Source organism: Podarcis gaigeae, assembly GCF_964106915.1.
Source record: "Podarcis gaigeae genome assembly, chromosome: 6".
NCBI lineage: Eukaryota > Metazoa > Chordata > Lepidosauria > Squamata > Lacertidae > Podarcis > Podarcis gaigeae.
Window position 1 is genome coordinate 77,537,354 of NC_139682.1, and position 15,235 is coordinate 77,552,588.

Below are 15,235 nucleotides of genomic sequence, written 5' to 3' on the forward strand. Positions count from 1 at the left end.
GAGGTCCGAAAAGCTTGTCTAGCAATTTGGCTTCATGAGTAGATTGTTGCATATTAGTATGAATATTTCTTGTAGAAATGTTAAGAAAAATGATGAAAATATGAATTATATTTACTCATATTACGCTTGATGTAGGCAACCTCTTCGCTTTTTTCCTATCATGTCGTTTACAACCTGTTGCTTCCACTTAGCTAAGAGTTTTTGAATCTGCATCTCCCAACATGACTAGATACCTGCTCATCTACATTTCATCCGCTTTATTCTTATCTCCAGAAAAGTAAAGACCTTTAAGTAAACTAGGAGGAAGGAACTTGTTTAAGCTAGTCTTGCTAAAATTGCTTGCTAGTACAACAATATATATATGTAGTGGAAATATTTTTGGAGTGTCAAACCAATTCTATTGAAAGTCATGGGTGGGGAATTCATACCTAACCTAAAGTCATATATTTTGTTTTAAATGTTAATGAAAACTCATTGTTTAGGAAATGATGGCATACAGATAAACTGGACACCAAAACATTATTTAAGAATGATGGTCCAATACATTTTTTTAAAAAATTAGAGATTATTCCTAATCTGTATAAATTTGAAGGTACTACAGCCAGTTTAGAGAAACATTCAGGAAGCTTTTGACAACTTAGCCAGTCATATCATCTTCTCTTAACATTTGGGAGAGATTGTGGTTAAGACTTTGCACCAAACCAAAGGCTTGCTCCTTCAGAATTCTTAGAAAGCTTTTGAAATGTGTTTTCTGAGATGTGAGGGACAGGTTTCAAACCTTCCCCACGTTGAATATCCCCAGGGTGGTATCTAAGTTGTAATCAGTGGACTTAGCCATGATACCACCCCACATTATTTATAAATGAGTTATGAGACCTTATAGGGAGAGCAACCACATTCAAGACAACAGAGGTACCTGGGTTGTCAAACCTAACCCATCCCAGGAGTCCGTTCGACTCCCGGAACTGTTTGAAAACCAAGGCGCGGCTTCCGATTGGCTGCAGGAGCGTCGGAAATTCGGCTTCCGAAAAACGTTCGCAAACTGAACACTTCCAGGTTTGCGGCATTTGGGAGCCGATTTGTTCGGTTACTAAGCCGTTCGAGATCCAAGGTATGATTATACTCACAATTCCTATTTGACACCCATACTAGTACCCCCACACATGTACATAACCAAGGATAGTTACCCAAATTCAGTGGAGACTCTTCAATGGGGTGGTACTTACTTTTTCACCAGGAACACCAATTGGGCCTTGTGGACCTGGAAGCCCCTATTAAAAAGAACACAGAGCATAAGGAATCAAAGGCAACAACTGGCATATTTTGCCGATTTAGATGATTCATCAGGGTTCTTTTCAACAAGTCCCCTCTAAAGAAAAAAGAACCAGAGGGTGCAGAAGTTGTTTTGAGAACGTTTACACTGGTAATGAACAGTGTAATATGATCCAGTTCAGAAACTTCTTGACAGGTGTGTCTGTTCTTGTTGGCATTCAGGAAGCTCTGAATGAGTCTTCTCTCTCTCTCTCCCTCTCCAAAGGATGAAGAGAGAAGTGTGTGCAAGTTCATTGTATGGTATTTTCAAGGTAGTTTATGAAAGCTCACAAGCAAGAAGAAGCTCCCTGTGGCGGGGAAATATACACCCTTCTTGCTCTCTGTGTTAACGTTTTGTTTTGTTTTTAAAAAGTTTGCAGATTATGGGTTGCTGAGCACTTACTTGTGGACCTGTGATTCCTTGTTGCCCAGGGGGTCCTGGTTCACCTTGAGGACCCTATTGTGTAAGAAGTACAGAGAGATAATATGAATTATGGGTAGAAACCTTTTTGATGCCATTGTAATTCCACCACCACTTGATAAACTAGTGTATGTGACCTATTTTGACCTTTTGTATTTTCCCTGATGTCAACTAGAAAAAAGCATTAATGATCAGTCAATAATTCCATGTTCTCACTTGTACCCCCCAATAAATTCACTGAAGCCTCAAAGAGAAACCTCTAAAGACTTATACAGAGGACAAAATTAACTTTTTAGCCTGCTATACTCAATGAATACAAAATTAGGTTTAAGATACTTAAGATGCTAATGTGAGAACAAAGGACAATAAATCCAGAAATGTTAATTTAATTGGTATTGTTTTATGTTGATTTATATTTTCTTGAATATATAACTGTACAAACTGTACACTGCCGTGTTATTGTGTATAAAGTAGTGGTATAGAAACACTTATTTAAAAAATGTTAACTTGAAAATACAGTACACATGGAAAGGAGTAGACTGCAGGTGACTTTTTTGGGGGAGACGGGGACTCCCGACTCTTCTGAATGGAATAGTATGTGGCATGGGGACCTAAAGGAGGAGGAGTGATGACCAAAAATGGCACACACAACTGTCCCTTTTAAAAATTTATTGCTGTCCGTCTCCCAATAATAGATAGATGATAGATATAGATAGATAGATAGATAGATAGATAGATAGATAGATGATAGATAGATGATAGATAGATATAGATAGATAGATAGATAGATAGATAGATGATAGATAGATAGATAGATAGATAGATAGATGATAGATAGATATAGATAGATGATAGATAGATGATAGATTAGATATAGATAGATGATAGATAGATAGATAGATAGATAGATAGATAGATAGATAGATGATAGATTAGATATAGATAGATAGATAGATAGATAGATAGATAGATAGATAGATAGATGACAGATGATAGAATAGATGATAGATTGATTAGATAGTTGATGATAGATATAGATAGATAGATAGATAGATAGATAGATAGATAGCTAGATAGATGATAGATAGATGATAGCTAGATGATAGATAGATTAGATAGATAGATAGATAGATAGATAGATAGATAGATAGATGATAGCTAGATAGATGATAGATAGATGATAGATAGTAGATAGATAGATAGATAGATAGATAGATAGATAGATAGATAGACAGACAGACAGACAGACAGATAGATGATAGATAGATAGATAGATGACAAATAGATGATAGAATAGATGATAGATAGATTAGATAGATAGATAGATAGATAGATAGATAGATAGATAGATATAGATAGATAGATAGATGATAGATAGATATAGATAGATAGATAGATAGATAGATAGATAGATAGATAGATAGATAGATGATAGATAGATATAGATAGATGATAGATAGATAGATAGATAGATAGATGATAGATAGATAGATAGATAGATAGATAGATAGATAGATGATAGATAGATATAGATAGATGATAGATAGATAGATAGATGATAGATAGATAGATGATTAGATAGATAGATAGATAGATAGATAGATAGATAGATGATAGATGATAGATAGATAGATAGATAGATAGATGTAGATATAGATATAGATATAGATAGATAGATAGATAGATAGATAGATGATAGATAGATAGATGATAGATAGATATAGATAGATGATAGATAGATAGATGATAGATAGATAGATGATTAGACAGATAGATAGATAGATAGATAGATAGATAGATAGATGATAGATAGATAGATAGATAGATAGATAGATAGATAGATAGATGATAGATAGATGATAGATAGATAGATAGATGATAGATAGATAGATGATAGATAGATATAGCTCTACATACCAAGTTTCCCTTTGGACCTTGTGGGCCATCAATACCTGAGATTCCCTATATGAAAGAAGAGAGCAAAACCAATACTTGTCACTGCCACATTTGTGGGGAAATTCGAAATGTAATCTACTGCATTTCTTTATGAACGACATACGGGCTGTCCTGGAGGACCGGGTGTTCCTCTTGGTCCCAGCAACCCTCGTGGACCCTGTGGAAGGAAAAATCTAACTTAGTCTTTAGTTCACAAAGCAGATGGAAATAAAATATGGCAGAAAGAGGTCTCCAGAAAGGCCAATGACAGAAAATGGTACGTTGTTTCATCCCGCCAGTTCTTGAGCGAAATCAGAGTTCAGCTCACCTCTCCTTCCTGTCTCCCACAGCAGAAAGACAGAACTTGGAATGGGAAAGAAGCAACCTGTTTCATCCCAGGTAGGATTCGGTCTTAGTAGCCCGTTCCCCCTGATTCCCCCCTTATGGGACAATGTGCAAATGGCACAGGTGAAACAGGATGGTGCCCTAGTGCCCCACAGGGAGTTGTAATTTGGCTTCCCTTCATTTGGCATACCTGAGGGCTTGGTAACCTGTGGCCCTCCAACCTGTGGGACTCCAACTCCCATCAGCCCCAGACAGCATGGCCAATGGTCCAAACAGCATCTACAGGGCCACAGGTCCCCAGTCCTGATGTACATTGACAACAAACTGAATGTTTAAAATGATAGCCTTTTCAAGCTTTGTTTTCATTTCCCACCCATGTTTTGAGAGCCAATTCCATTTCTAACTGGAATGATAGCTAATAATGGCGCTTAAGTGACCTGGGAGATACCTTTTCAAAGACAAATTGGGTAACTTCCATTGAAATTCAAGGGGATAAAAGAATGTATGTTTCTGATCCATGAGCACTAAGGCTGACTTTTTTTCCTGGAGTCCATCTCTGCTCAATCTTGGCCTATGATGCTCTGGCGATTATTTTCTTTTTCTAGTGGAAGTTACATGCAGAATGTTACATCATCCATAAATTGCCCCACATGATAAAAATCTTAACAATGGAAGGACTTAAATTTATACACAGGTACACTGGAAACTCCAGAATCAGGACAAATGAGTGTTTTGTTGGTAGTGAAGCAAAAATGTCACTGTCCGTAGACCAATTCTAACAGACAAAGGCAGTTGCGGGCTGTATTTATCCCTGGGGTATATTTCATTTAGAAATGGTCTTCAAAGCAGAGAATAGCTTTACAGGGACCAATAGATTAACAAAAGAGAACTTCCTGCAGACTACGCATGGCAAGTACTAAACAATAAGAAAGCTTTGCTTACAGCTTCACCTGGGAGACCTCTTGGTCCAACTTCGCCATCTTCTCCCTGTTGTTATTAGAACAAAATCAAAGGCTCAGTGTGTGGAATAAACTCTTTAAATTTTACTGTGCATGTTAAAAGAATGAGAGCAAAAACCATGAGTAACTTACTCTCATTCCATCTTCACCAGGAGACCCAGGAGATCCTTGTGGCCCGCGATCTCCCTGGAGATAAGAGAAACCATGTTAAAGTCACACTTATTGATTATTACTATTATTTATTTATTTATTTATTTATTTATTTATTTATTTATTTGTACCCCGCCTTTTCCCCTGACAGGACTCAAGGCAGCTTACAGCTGGAAACTAGAACTGTGAAAAACATAGAAAAGCAAAAATTAAAAAAGCAATTGAGCATGGATAGAATTAAAGCTGCACGCACATATAAAATATATTAAAACCACACCAATAATTGCAAATAAAAACAGCACAGCACTAGCCCTTTCAGGCAAAGCAGTCAGTGTTGTTATATTTACTTGTGGGAAAGCTATGGTGGTCTGTTGATGTGTATATAATAGGAAAGTGAGCTCCATGCAAACACTGGAGTTTCACACCAACATGTCACGACACATCTGCACTGAACAGATACTAATTTCTATATCGCTCTTCACAGAAGCTTCCATTCAAGACTGGGATTTTAAATGTTGGCCCCAATCCAGCATGGAGCTAGCCCATTGAAATAAGTGGGCTGAAAGATTTCTAACTCCACTCTTGATTGTGGCTTCTGCAGATTTGCTATTGACAAAGGAGAATATTGAAAAGACTGCATAATCCTGCCCGGTTTGCTGGCTGTTTTCATGGGTAGCCAGAAATGTGAGAAATGTTCTGTATGAGAAGCATTTTCCTGGATATATTAAAGCTAATTTACATATAGAGACCCATCACTTGAGCCCTTTTGGGGTATTAAAAAACAACATGTGTGGGGTTGGATAAAGTGTAGGGGTCCCATCCCCAACTTCCTCATGTTCACCCCAACATTTCCATGTTGAAATCTCCTCATAATTTGAAAGCTGAGCAATTTGGGCTTCCACTCACAAGAAGGATACTAAGAGTGTTCAGCCAATCACATTAAGAATCTGCTTTCAGATCTTCTGCTCAATGTGCAAATATTGGGGGGGGGGGGACAACTAACAAGCGTGAGCCTGTTCTTCCCTCAACACAGACAAATGCCTGAATATAGCTTTGGTGACTGCAACATCAAATGATGGCCTGCACTTTTGAATGACCAATCACAAACTTGACTCTGCAAATAGAAGTTTCAGCTTCACCTGACATCATCTGATTCAAACACAATGTTGTGCTGGCAAGGTGTTGCAAGTCTTCTTCCTGTGTTGAAGACCAGATGAGAAGGTCATCCAGGTAAAGATAGATATGGATGCCTGGGAGGCTAAGGTGAACCTCCAGGGCAATCATGATATTGGTCAATAGCTGAGGTGAGGCCAGGTCAAATGGGAGGGCCTTGTATTGAAAGTAGTCGTGTCCTACTTCAAATCTGATATATTTGCACTGGGTGGGAATATGGAGGGTTGTGTCCTGGAGGCTGAAGGATGTGAGGAAGTCATTGTGGTGAACCACCTCCCTGACGAAGGGAGGAGACTCTATCCTGAACTTTTTGTCAACTACCCACTGACTCGGGAATTTGAGGTCCAGGACTGCTCTCCAGGAATGCCGTTCCTTCTTCAGCACCACAAATAATATAGAGTATTATTTGCCACAGAAAGACTCTTCAGTTTGGTGGCTGCCATGTTGAGCAGGGGTTGGAGGCACTCCCACTGTCAAGGTGATGTCTGCTTTTTGCAATAAACACCCTCTGCTCACTCAGATATTTACAGTTCTTTATTTGCACATGTACAAACAGCTACAGTTCCAAATCATGCCTCTGAATCCGACGAGTCAGATTTGGGGAGTGGCTTCCTTTGGTTCCTTCTCCAACACAGCAGGCGTGGGAATCTCTCGAGACGTTTTTGATCCCTGCGTTTTAACTGGCTGACTGACCGAACCCAAAGGGTGCTCATCAATGGTTCCTCTTCATCCTGGAGAAGAGTGACTAGTGGGGTGCCACAGGGTTCTGTCTTGGGCCTGGTCTTATTCAACAACTTTATCAATGACTTGGATGATGGACTCAAGGGCATCCTGATCAAATTTGCAGATGACACCAAACTGGGAGGGGTGGCTAACACCCCAGAGGACAGGATCACACTTCAAAACGACCTTGACAGATTAGAGAACTGGGCCAAAACAAACAAGATGAATTTTAACAGGGAGAAATGTAAAGTATTGCACTTGGGCAAAAAAAATGAGAGGCACAAATACAAGAACGGTGACACCTGGCTTGAGAGCAGTACATGTGAAAAGGATCTAGGAGTCTTGGTTGACCACAAACTTGACATGAGCCAACAGTGTGACGTGGCCGCTAAAAAAGCCAATGCAATTCTGGGCTGCCTCAATAGGAGTATAGCATCTAGATCAAGGGAAGTAATAGTGCCACTGTATTTTGTTCTGGTCAGACCTCACCTGGAGTACTGTGTCCAGTTCTGGGCACCACAGTTCAAGAAGGACACTGACAAACTGGAACGTGTCCAGAGGAGGGCAACCAAAATGGTCAAAGGCCTGGAAACAATGCCTTATGAGGAACGGCTAAGGGAGCTGGGCATGTTTAGCCTGGAGAAGAGGAGGTTAAGGGGTGATATGATAGCCATGTTCAAATATATAAAAGGATGTCACATAGAGGAGGGAGAAAGGTTGTTTTCTGCTGCTCCAGAGAAGCGGACACGGAGCAATGGTTCCAAACTACAAGAAAGAAGATTCCACCTAAACATTAGGAAGAACTTCCTGACAGTAAGAGCTGTTCGACAGTGGAATTTGCTGCCAAGGAGTGTGGTGGAGTCTCCTTCTTTGGAGGTCTTTAAGCAGAGGCTTGACAACCATATGTCAGGAGTGCTCTGATGGCGTTTCCTGCTTGGCAGGGGGTTGGACTCGATGGCCCTTGTGGTCTCTTCCAACTCTATGATTCTATGATTCTTCTATGATTCTAACTCTCTCTTTGCCTGTGCTGAAGGCACCACTTCCCCTTCTGTTCCTGAACTTCCTGGTTGGTGACAAGGCTTTTCAGCGTCAGGACTCTCTGATGCCACTTGACTGCTCTCCGCCTCCTCCTTCCCAGTTCCTTCCGTCATTTCCCTGTATTCCCCTTCTGATTCTCCTTGCTCTGATATTCCCCCTTCCCTTGCCCCAAGGGCGTTCCCTGTCTGTCCCATGACACCTACAAAAGGTGCTGCTTGGTGAGGAAAGTGAAGATCAGTGAGGTTACAAATCTGCGTGGAGGTGGTGAAATCAGTTATATCCAGCACCCCTGAGAGATGGTGGTGAGGATCCAGTGATCTTTCATGTTCTCTTGCCAAGAGCAGAAGGAGGACTGCAACCTGATATCCACTTGTTGAATGTTGCTGTCATTTGGGCTGTTGGAGGATCCCAAACTGGGAGGGTCCCAATTTCTTGCAATGCTGGGATTTGAGGAGTAGCAAAGCTTTGTTCAAGGAGCTCTTTGTTTTGTAGTCCCAGTATCTGCCCTGGGGCAGCAATTCCGAAACGGCTGGTTAGATGGATAAGGAGAGTAGCAGCAAGAGCAATGTTTCCCATCCTGGAATGTAACCAATACCTTTCCCTTCTCCTTTGGTTCAGTGAGGATATCTCCAAGGCCTCTTCACCGAATAGCTTGCTGCTTGCCTTGAAGAAGCCATACCGCTGGAAAGCAGTCACTTGGGAAGGGATAGGTATATATAGCTAAAATGGAGGGGACAGAGAAGCCAAGATCTGGAAGATGGAAAGTAGGGTGAAAAGTTGTTGCTCCAAGGGGAGAGAGGCTTCAGAGAGGGAAAGGGAGAGAAAGGAGACTAAACAGCAAGAACGAATGGGGCAAAAAATAGTATGAAAAGATGAGAGAGTGGGAACCAAGAGTGACATGATTGCTTTGTTCAGGCAGGAACAAAAATACTGACTGGGAACTTCCCACTTCCCAAAGACTTTCTTCTCCTGCCTCATTATCAAGGTGGAGCCAGAGCCCTAACTCAGTGACTCTATGATGGCAGCTGGAAATTGGACTGTGACCATTGTGAGCTCCTATTTCAAAACTGTGTCTATAAGAGGGTACAGTGGTACCTTGGGTTAAGTACTTAATTCGTTCCAGAGGTCCGTTCTTAACCTGAAACTGTTCTTAACCTGAAGCACCACTTTAGCTAATGGGGCCTCCCGCTGCCGCCGTGCCGCCGGAGCACAATTTCTGTTCTCATCCTGAAGCAAAGTTCTTAACCCGAGGTAATATTTCTGGGTTAGAGGAGTGTGTAACCTGAAGTGTCTGTAACCCGAGGTACCACTGTATTCATGGATGTCTTCCTACCAGCTCCCTTACTAAGAAAATATAACTAGTGTATAAAACCATTTAGCTCCTACTTCCCAGCCCCACCTTTTATCCTGTTCAATTCAGAGTTAAATCCTCTGCCAAACATTATATTGCGAATGGATCTTGAATTCAGAGTTTGTGGTAGGACACTTGATTTCAACCGAACTGCAATCTTTGTGTTCTATTATGAAACAATGGCTGTCATTCTTTTTGCATTTGAAATGCTCTGGTTTAAAAATAACTATCACGAATCGAGAGGAATGTGTCAGAAGTCCTTACTGCAAGGTATTATTAGTGTGGATGGTTCCATATTTTTGTATAAGAAACATGCCAGCAATATCCAAGGCTTTGAGAAAGAGAAAGTGAGGTAAAGTTGCTTTCATCTCACACCTAAAGGTCACAAAAATATTAACTCAGCCACACCATAGATTCCCCCCCCCCAAAGACATTTTGAAAAGGTTTACTAAGCCATAGAGTAGCACATGCCATATGTACAACCAGTGCTGAATTTACAGTGCCCTCTGCTGGTCACCCACATTGTTGATTTTTATCTTAAAAATGCATATTTCTCAACCCCCGAATTTTCTGTATTTCATGTACCCCATATTTGGGGGTCACTGAAACATAAAGTTTTCATTGCTAAACGTTTAATACATTGGTATGGAGAATGATATTGAGAACCATACATTGGTATGGAGAATTGATATTGAGGATAATGGTTTGCCAGATTCAAATGCTCCTTGTTAAAATAAAATACAAATGATTTTCTTTGAATGTGTGTCTTTCAGTGTCACTTCCCAGCATGCACTGCTCTTCATCCTCCATTGGCATCATGTATCATCTAATATTGAAAATTCACACTCTGAAAATTCACAAGGACTATATCTTTTGATAGTTTTCCATCAAGAACTTGACACAGTGGAGTAGTGGATCACATCACTTTATCAGTTAACGTAGTGATATGGATCTATTTGGCCAATAAGGTGTGACTTAGGTGCAGTGGAGCATTAGGCCAGGACTATTTTGAGACGAGTGTGAAATGTATCTCAACGGTAGAAGCTTGACAGCAATAATGAAAGCAAATTTAAAAGTGGGTAAGTACTTTTGGAGCAATTTTAACCACACAGGTGTGCCCTTCTTATTTCACCATGCTATTTTGTCCTTGAGGAAAACACAAATTTTAGGAATGAAGCCCTGTATGCCAAATTATCAGGTACAGCCGAGAGTTGAACGGGGAAATTCATAGTCTCTGCCCCAGGCTAGTAAGCTGCATATACTTTCAGTCTTAGAGCTCCCTTCAGTCAAATAAATAGGGGTGTGCAATATCAGCCCCTGTGATTGGCAAGCTGTATGACGCTTCTGGATTGGCTAAGATGCGAACCAGTGCTGGAAGCAAGCCCTTCTGTATTTGCCTAGTCAACAGAACAGTGCTTTCTTTTTGTTTCACTTCAAACTCCAGGTTCCACTTCAGACTGGTGACTTCAGGTTGTAGTCAATTTGGCGGTTAGTGACTTCCCTTAAGCAAAAATTGTAGTCTGGCTAGCAGGAAGGATGCCAAGACAGTCGTGCAGAAAGCGTCAATTGCCTGCAGTCCTATATATACCTGGGCATTAAATTCAATGGGCTTTGTGCCAGAATAGGGTGGCATTGGAAAGGTATTGGGTACGGAAAAAATTGCAATTGCTTTGGACAATAGTTTCAGGTGAAATTTTACTATGCCCACATTCTTACAGGCTTTCAGATAAATGTGCATCTTTTCTTACCCTGTTACCTTTTTCACCAGGTAGACCAGGAAGGCCATCAAAACCTCTGTCACCCTAGTGGAGAAAACAAATAATAGTTTTAGCAATTTGCTGTTCCATTTTGTAAGGGTCTGCAAATCTATTTAACTGTGGGAAACAGTTGCCTTCAAGTTGGATGTTGCTTGAGGCTGCATGCATACACCTGGAATCTAAACTTGATCTACAGAACTGAAGGTCTACACCATCCTCAATAGACACAGGTATCCTATTTGAGAGCACTATCCATTTCATTTGATTTCATTGTCACATGGTGTGTATGGGAAGCAATACACAGGAATGCATTCGATGCAGTGCTAAGCAAGGATTTCTGTTTGTGCGATGGGACCGTCCCTCCTCTCCTATGATTGCATGCACCTCTAACCTTCCCCTCCTTCGTAGTGTTGGGGGAGGGAGCAGAACAAATTTAGGGGGCATGTGGAAGGAGGGCAGAAAGCCCTGTTGCACAAGCATATATCCTTGCACAGGATGCTTACTTAGCAATGCATTGGATACAAGCCACTGAAGCAAACAAAACAGCTCTTTAAAATCAACTAAGACAAGCAATTTACAATACTATTTATCCCCCATTGGGCACAATGTTGTGCATGGGAAGGGAACAGTCTGGGGCTTTATGGAGACTTCTTCCCTCCATTTCTCTCCTTTGGGTGAGTGCGCAAGACTATATGTATGCTACAGTGAGCCAGTTGTTACTCTCATGAAAGACTCATGTGTGTTGCCCCAGGCAACATTTTAATTCCTGTCATGAGCATGAATGACTCATGACCTAGGGCTATGGTGTGAAAGAGCCTGGCAGAGCATGAGACGCTTAATCTCACAGTCGTGGGTTCAAGCCCCACATTGGATGAAAGAGTCATGCATTGCAGGGGGTTGGACTAGATGATCCTTGTGGTCCCTTTCAACTCTACTTGTTTGTGAATTTGTGATTATATGGAAAGTAAGAATGGGCCTGTCCTTTAAAGGAGTGACTATTGCAATGTGCCATACTCCCAAGAACCACGCAAGGAATGGAAGGGACCAAAGAGTATACTCAATGGAGCCTCTATACCAGGGGTAGGCAACCTAAGGCCCGGGGGCCGGATGCGGCCCAATCGCTTTCTCAATCAGGCCCACAGGCAGTCTGGGAATCAGTGTGTTTTTACATGAGTAGAATGTGTCCTTTTATTTAAAATGCATCTCTGGGTTATTTGTGGGGCATAGGAACTCGTTCATTTTTCCCTTCAAAATATAGTCCGACCCACCACATAGTTTGAGGGACGGTGGACCGGCCCACGGCTGAAAAAGGTTGCTGACCCCTGCTCTACATCATGGGTAGGCAAACTAAGGCCTGGGGGCCGGATCTGGCCCAATCGCCTTCTAAATCTGGCTCATGGACAGTCTGGGAATCAGCGTGTTTTTACATGAATAGAATGTGTCCTTTTATTTAAAATGCATCTCTGGGTTATTTGTGGGGCATAGGAATTCATTCATTTCACCCCCAAAATTATAGTCTGGCCCACCACAAGGTCTGAGGGACTGTGGACCGGCCCCCTGCTGAAAAAGTTTGCTGACCGCTGCTCTATGCAGATCCCTTCCTCTACACAGTTGGTCCTAGGTGGGGACAGAACAGGGACAGCCAAAAAGGGTGCCATCCAATTGCTGTGGACTACATCCCCCATCACCCCTGTTGCTGACTGAGAATGATGGGAATTGTACTAAGAAAAACTTGGAGGGGGGGGAGACATTGTCTACCCAGTGCTAGATTGTGCCCATCCAAAGATAGAAGCTTTTTGGCGGCCTTAAACTTGATTCAAATTTCAAAGGCATGAGAAACACATTCAGTTATGGTGAGCATGGCTGAACCTGTTTAGCAACAGCCTCTTTGCACAAGGAAATGTTATAAACCAAAACCCATCCATGCCATCCCCACAAGTTGCAGCTCCGACTAGTGTTGCGTGAAGGAGCACCCCAAGGTTACCAACGCAAATGCCCTTGGTCCTTTCAGTTTCACCAGCGGGTGTAAAAGTGCGGAACCAGCAACTTAAACATCTCAATGCGATCCATGAATTGTCACTCGTCGTTCCAAAAAGCAGCTCTGAAAAGTCCGTCAGATTTGAGCCCCATTTGTAAGTTTTCAATGAAGGCATTTAGCACAGGCACAACCCTGGAGAAAATGCATGCAAAATTGTTTTGAATGTATACCGACTCACCTTGGAACCAGGTTCCCCTGGCATCCCTCTGGCTCCATCTGCACCTGGACGACCCTGAAACGTTTTTTGCAAAAGGCAGAAGTTTAATACCAAACCCGAAGTGTCAAGAGTTAATTTGCTGTCATTCTGGGATTCAGCGAGACTTCCTTTCACCAAATGTGAGCTGCCTCGAAGCACTCAATACCTACCCTTTTGCCAGGTTTTCCAGGCAAACCAGCTGGACCTTGTATACCCCGAGGACCCTGAAAGAAAGACATATTCACTATAAGCACGAAAGATAAATCACAAGCACCATGAAGGCTTTATGATTAATTACCATCCACCTCAAATTGAGGCCCTAATGTATAGTCCCTCTGACATGTATTAGAAGGCCACTGAAGGCTGTAAAAAATATATTTTTTTTAAAAAAAATCAATTTCTAGTAAAAGAAAATAAGAAGGAATAAATTATTTAAAAAATCTTCCAGTAATAACTATCTATAAAATATTTGGCTGCAGGTGTAGCAGGATTTATAATTTGTTTCCAGGGCTAAAAACCTATACAGTGGGATTCTTTGACACTGCGTAACAGTGAGTAACAGAGACGCGGGTGGGGCTGTGGTCTAAACCACAGAGCTGAGGGCTTGCTGATCGGAAGGTCGGTGGTTCGAATCTCCGTGACAGGGTGAGCTCCCATTGTTCGGTCCCTGCTCCTGCCAACCTAGCAGTTCGAAAGCACATCAAAGTGCATGTAGATAAATAGGTATCACTCTGGCGGGAAGGTAAACGGTGTTTCCATGCGCTGCTCTGGTTTGCCAGAAGCGGCTTAGTCATGCTGGCCACATGACCCAGAAGCTGTCTGTAGACAAACACCGGCTCCCTCAGCCTATAGAGTGAGATGAGCGCCTCAACCACAGAGTCGTCTGCGACTGGACCTAATGGTCAGGGGGTACCTTTACCTTTAACAGTGAGCAGCAGGCGTGCCACCGCCCCCACCAACCTGGCCAGGCCGACTCGGCCCACCATCCCCTACCCACCCACTGTCAGCTGCCTTCCTTTTCTGCAGGGCGAAGATGCTTCACACTGTGCGTCCCTGGAGAACCTCAAAATGACGCAGCAGGGCCAAGCATCTTCATCCTGGTCCGTCCTTTTGAGGATTGCCATGGAATTTGGTGGGGAGGCAACCTTCAATAAAATATTGGGGGGCTACACCCCCACAGGCCCCCATAGATGACTCCCCTGACAGTGAGAGCCAGCTTTGGAGTTCCTAATCCAGAATGATGTAAGTTATCATCAGCTGGCATGTCAAAGCAGCTGGCATGTCGAACCCAGTGCTACAGTCGTGGGACAATCAAACATCAGCACATAGCTATGACAACCATGGAGGGAAGAGCGGACAGTGTTCTGTTTTGGGATATTGTAACCATGGCCAAATTGATGTCTTATACTTAAAGCAAGTGACAGACTCCACAAAATCTGAATTTGAGGAATCTGTCACCTGTAGTTTCTTTTCCAATTGCGCTCTATACCTAGAAATAGACAAATCAGCTTATTACTGTCCTGTGTCATCAGTTCTGTCCCATCTTTTGTAGATTTAATTTTTTTAATGCACCAAAAAAGGAACCCTCACTTTTAAATTGATTGCATTTTGTACACATTTTACATACAGCCTTCCCCCAAAGTCGTACACATTTTCCTATAAGAAATTAATTTTCTGTGCACATTTTTAAAAAAATCTGAAGCTACATTGAAAAATTTAGAAGCTGAGCAAGCAATAGCTCTGTTCTGATCTGCATTTAAGATTAGTTTGGTTCACTTCAAAATGTGGAGGAAAGGGATTTATCTTCCATCTCTAATCTGACCCGTGTCTAGGCACCC

General features: G+C 41.9%; 1 protein-coding gene across 4 annotated transcripts in view; it reads right to left on the minus strand.

Moving 5' to 3' along the window:
• COL11A1 (collagen type XI alpha 1 chain) overlaps positions 1-15,235 on the minus strand; it is a 258,210-nt gene that overhangs the window by 124,083 nt on the left and 118,892 nt on the right. For all 4 annotated transcript variants that reach the window (XM_083743153.1, XM_083743154.1, XM_083743152.1 and 1 more), the window contains 9 exons: positions 13,568-13,621; positions 13,380-13,433; positions 11,155-11,208; positions 5,104-5,157; positions 4,955-4,999; positions 3,792-3,845; positions 3,650-3,694; positions 1,715-1,768; positions 1,227-1,271 (listed from right to left, as the gene is read on the minus strand). In XM_083743153.1, the coding sequence (XP_083599279.1) occupies positions 1,227-1,271; positions 1,715-1,768; positions 3,650-3,694; positions 3,792-3,845; positions 4,955-4,999; positions 5,104-5,157; positions 11,155-11,208; positions 13,380-13,433; positions 13,568-13,621 (459 nt within the window). The remainder of the gene's footprint in view (positions 1-1,226; positions 1,272-1,714; positions 1,769-3,649; positions 3,695-3,791; positions 3,846-4,954; positions 5,000-5,103; positions 5,158-11,154; positions 11,209-13,379; positions 13,434-13,567; positions 13,622-15,235) is intronic.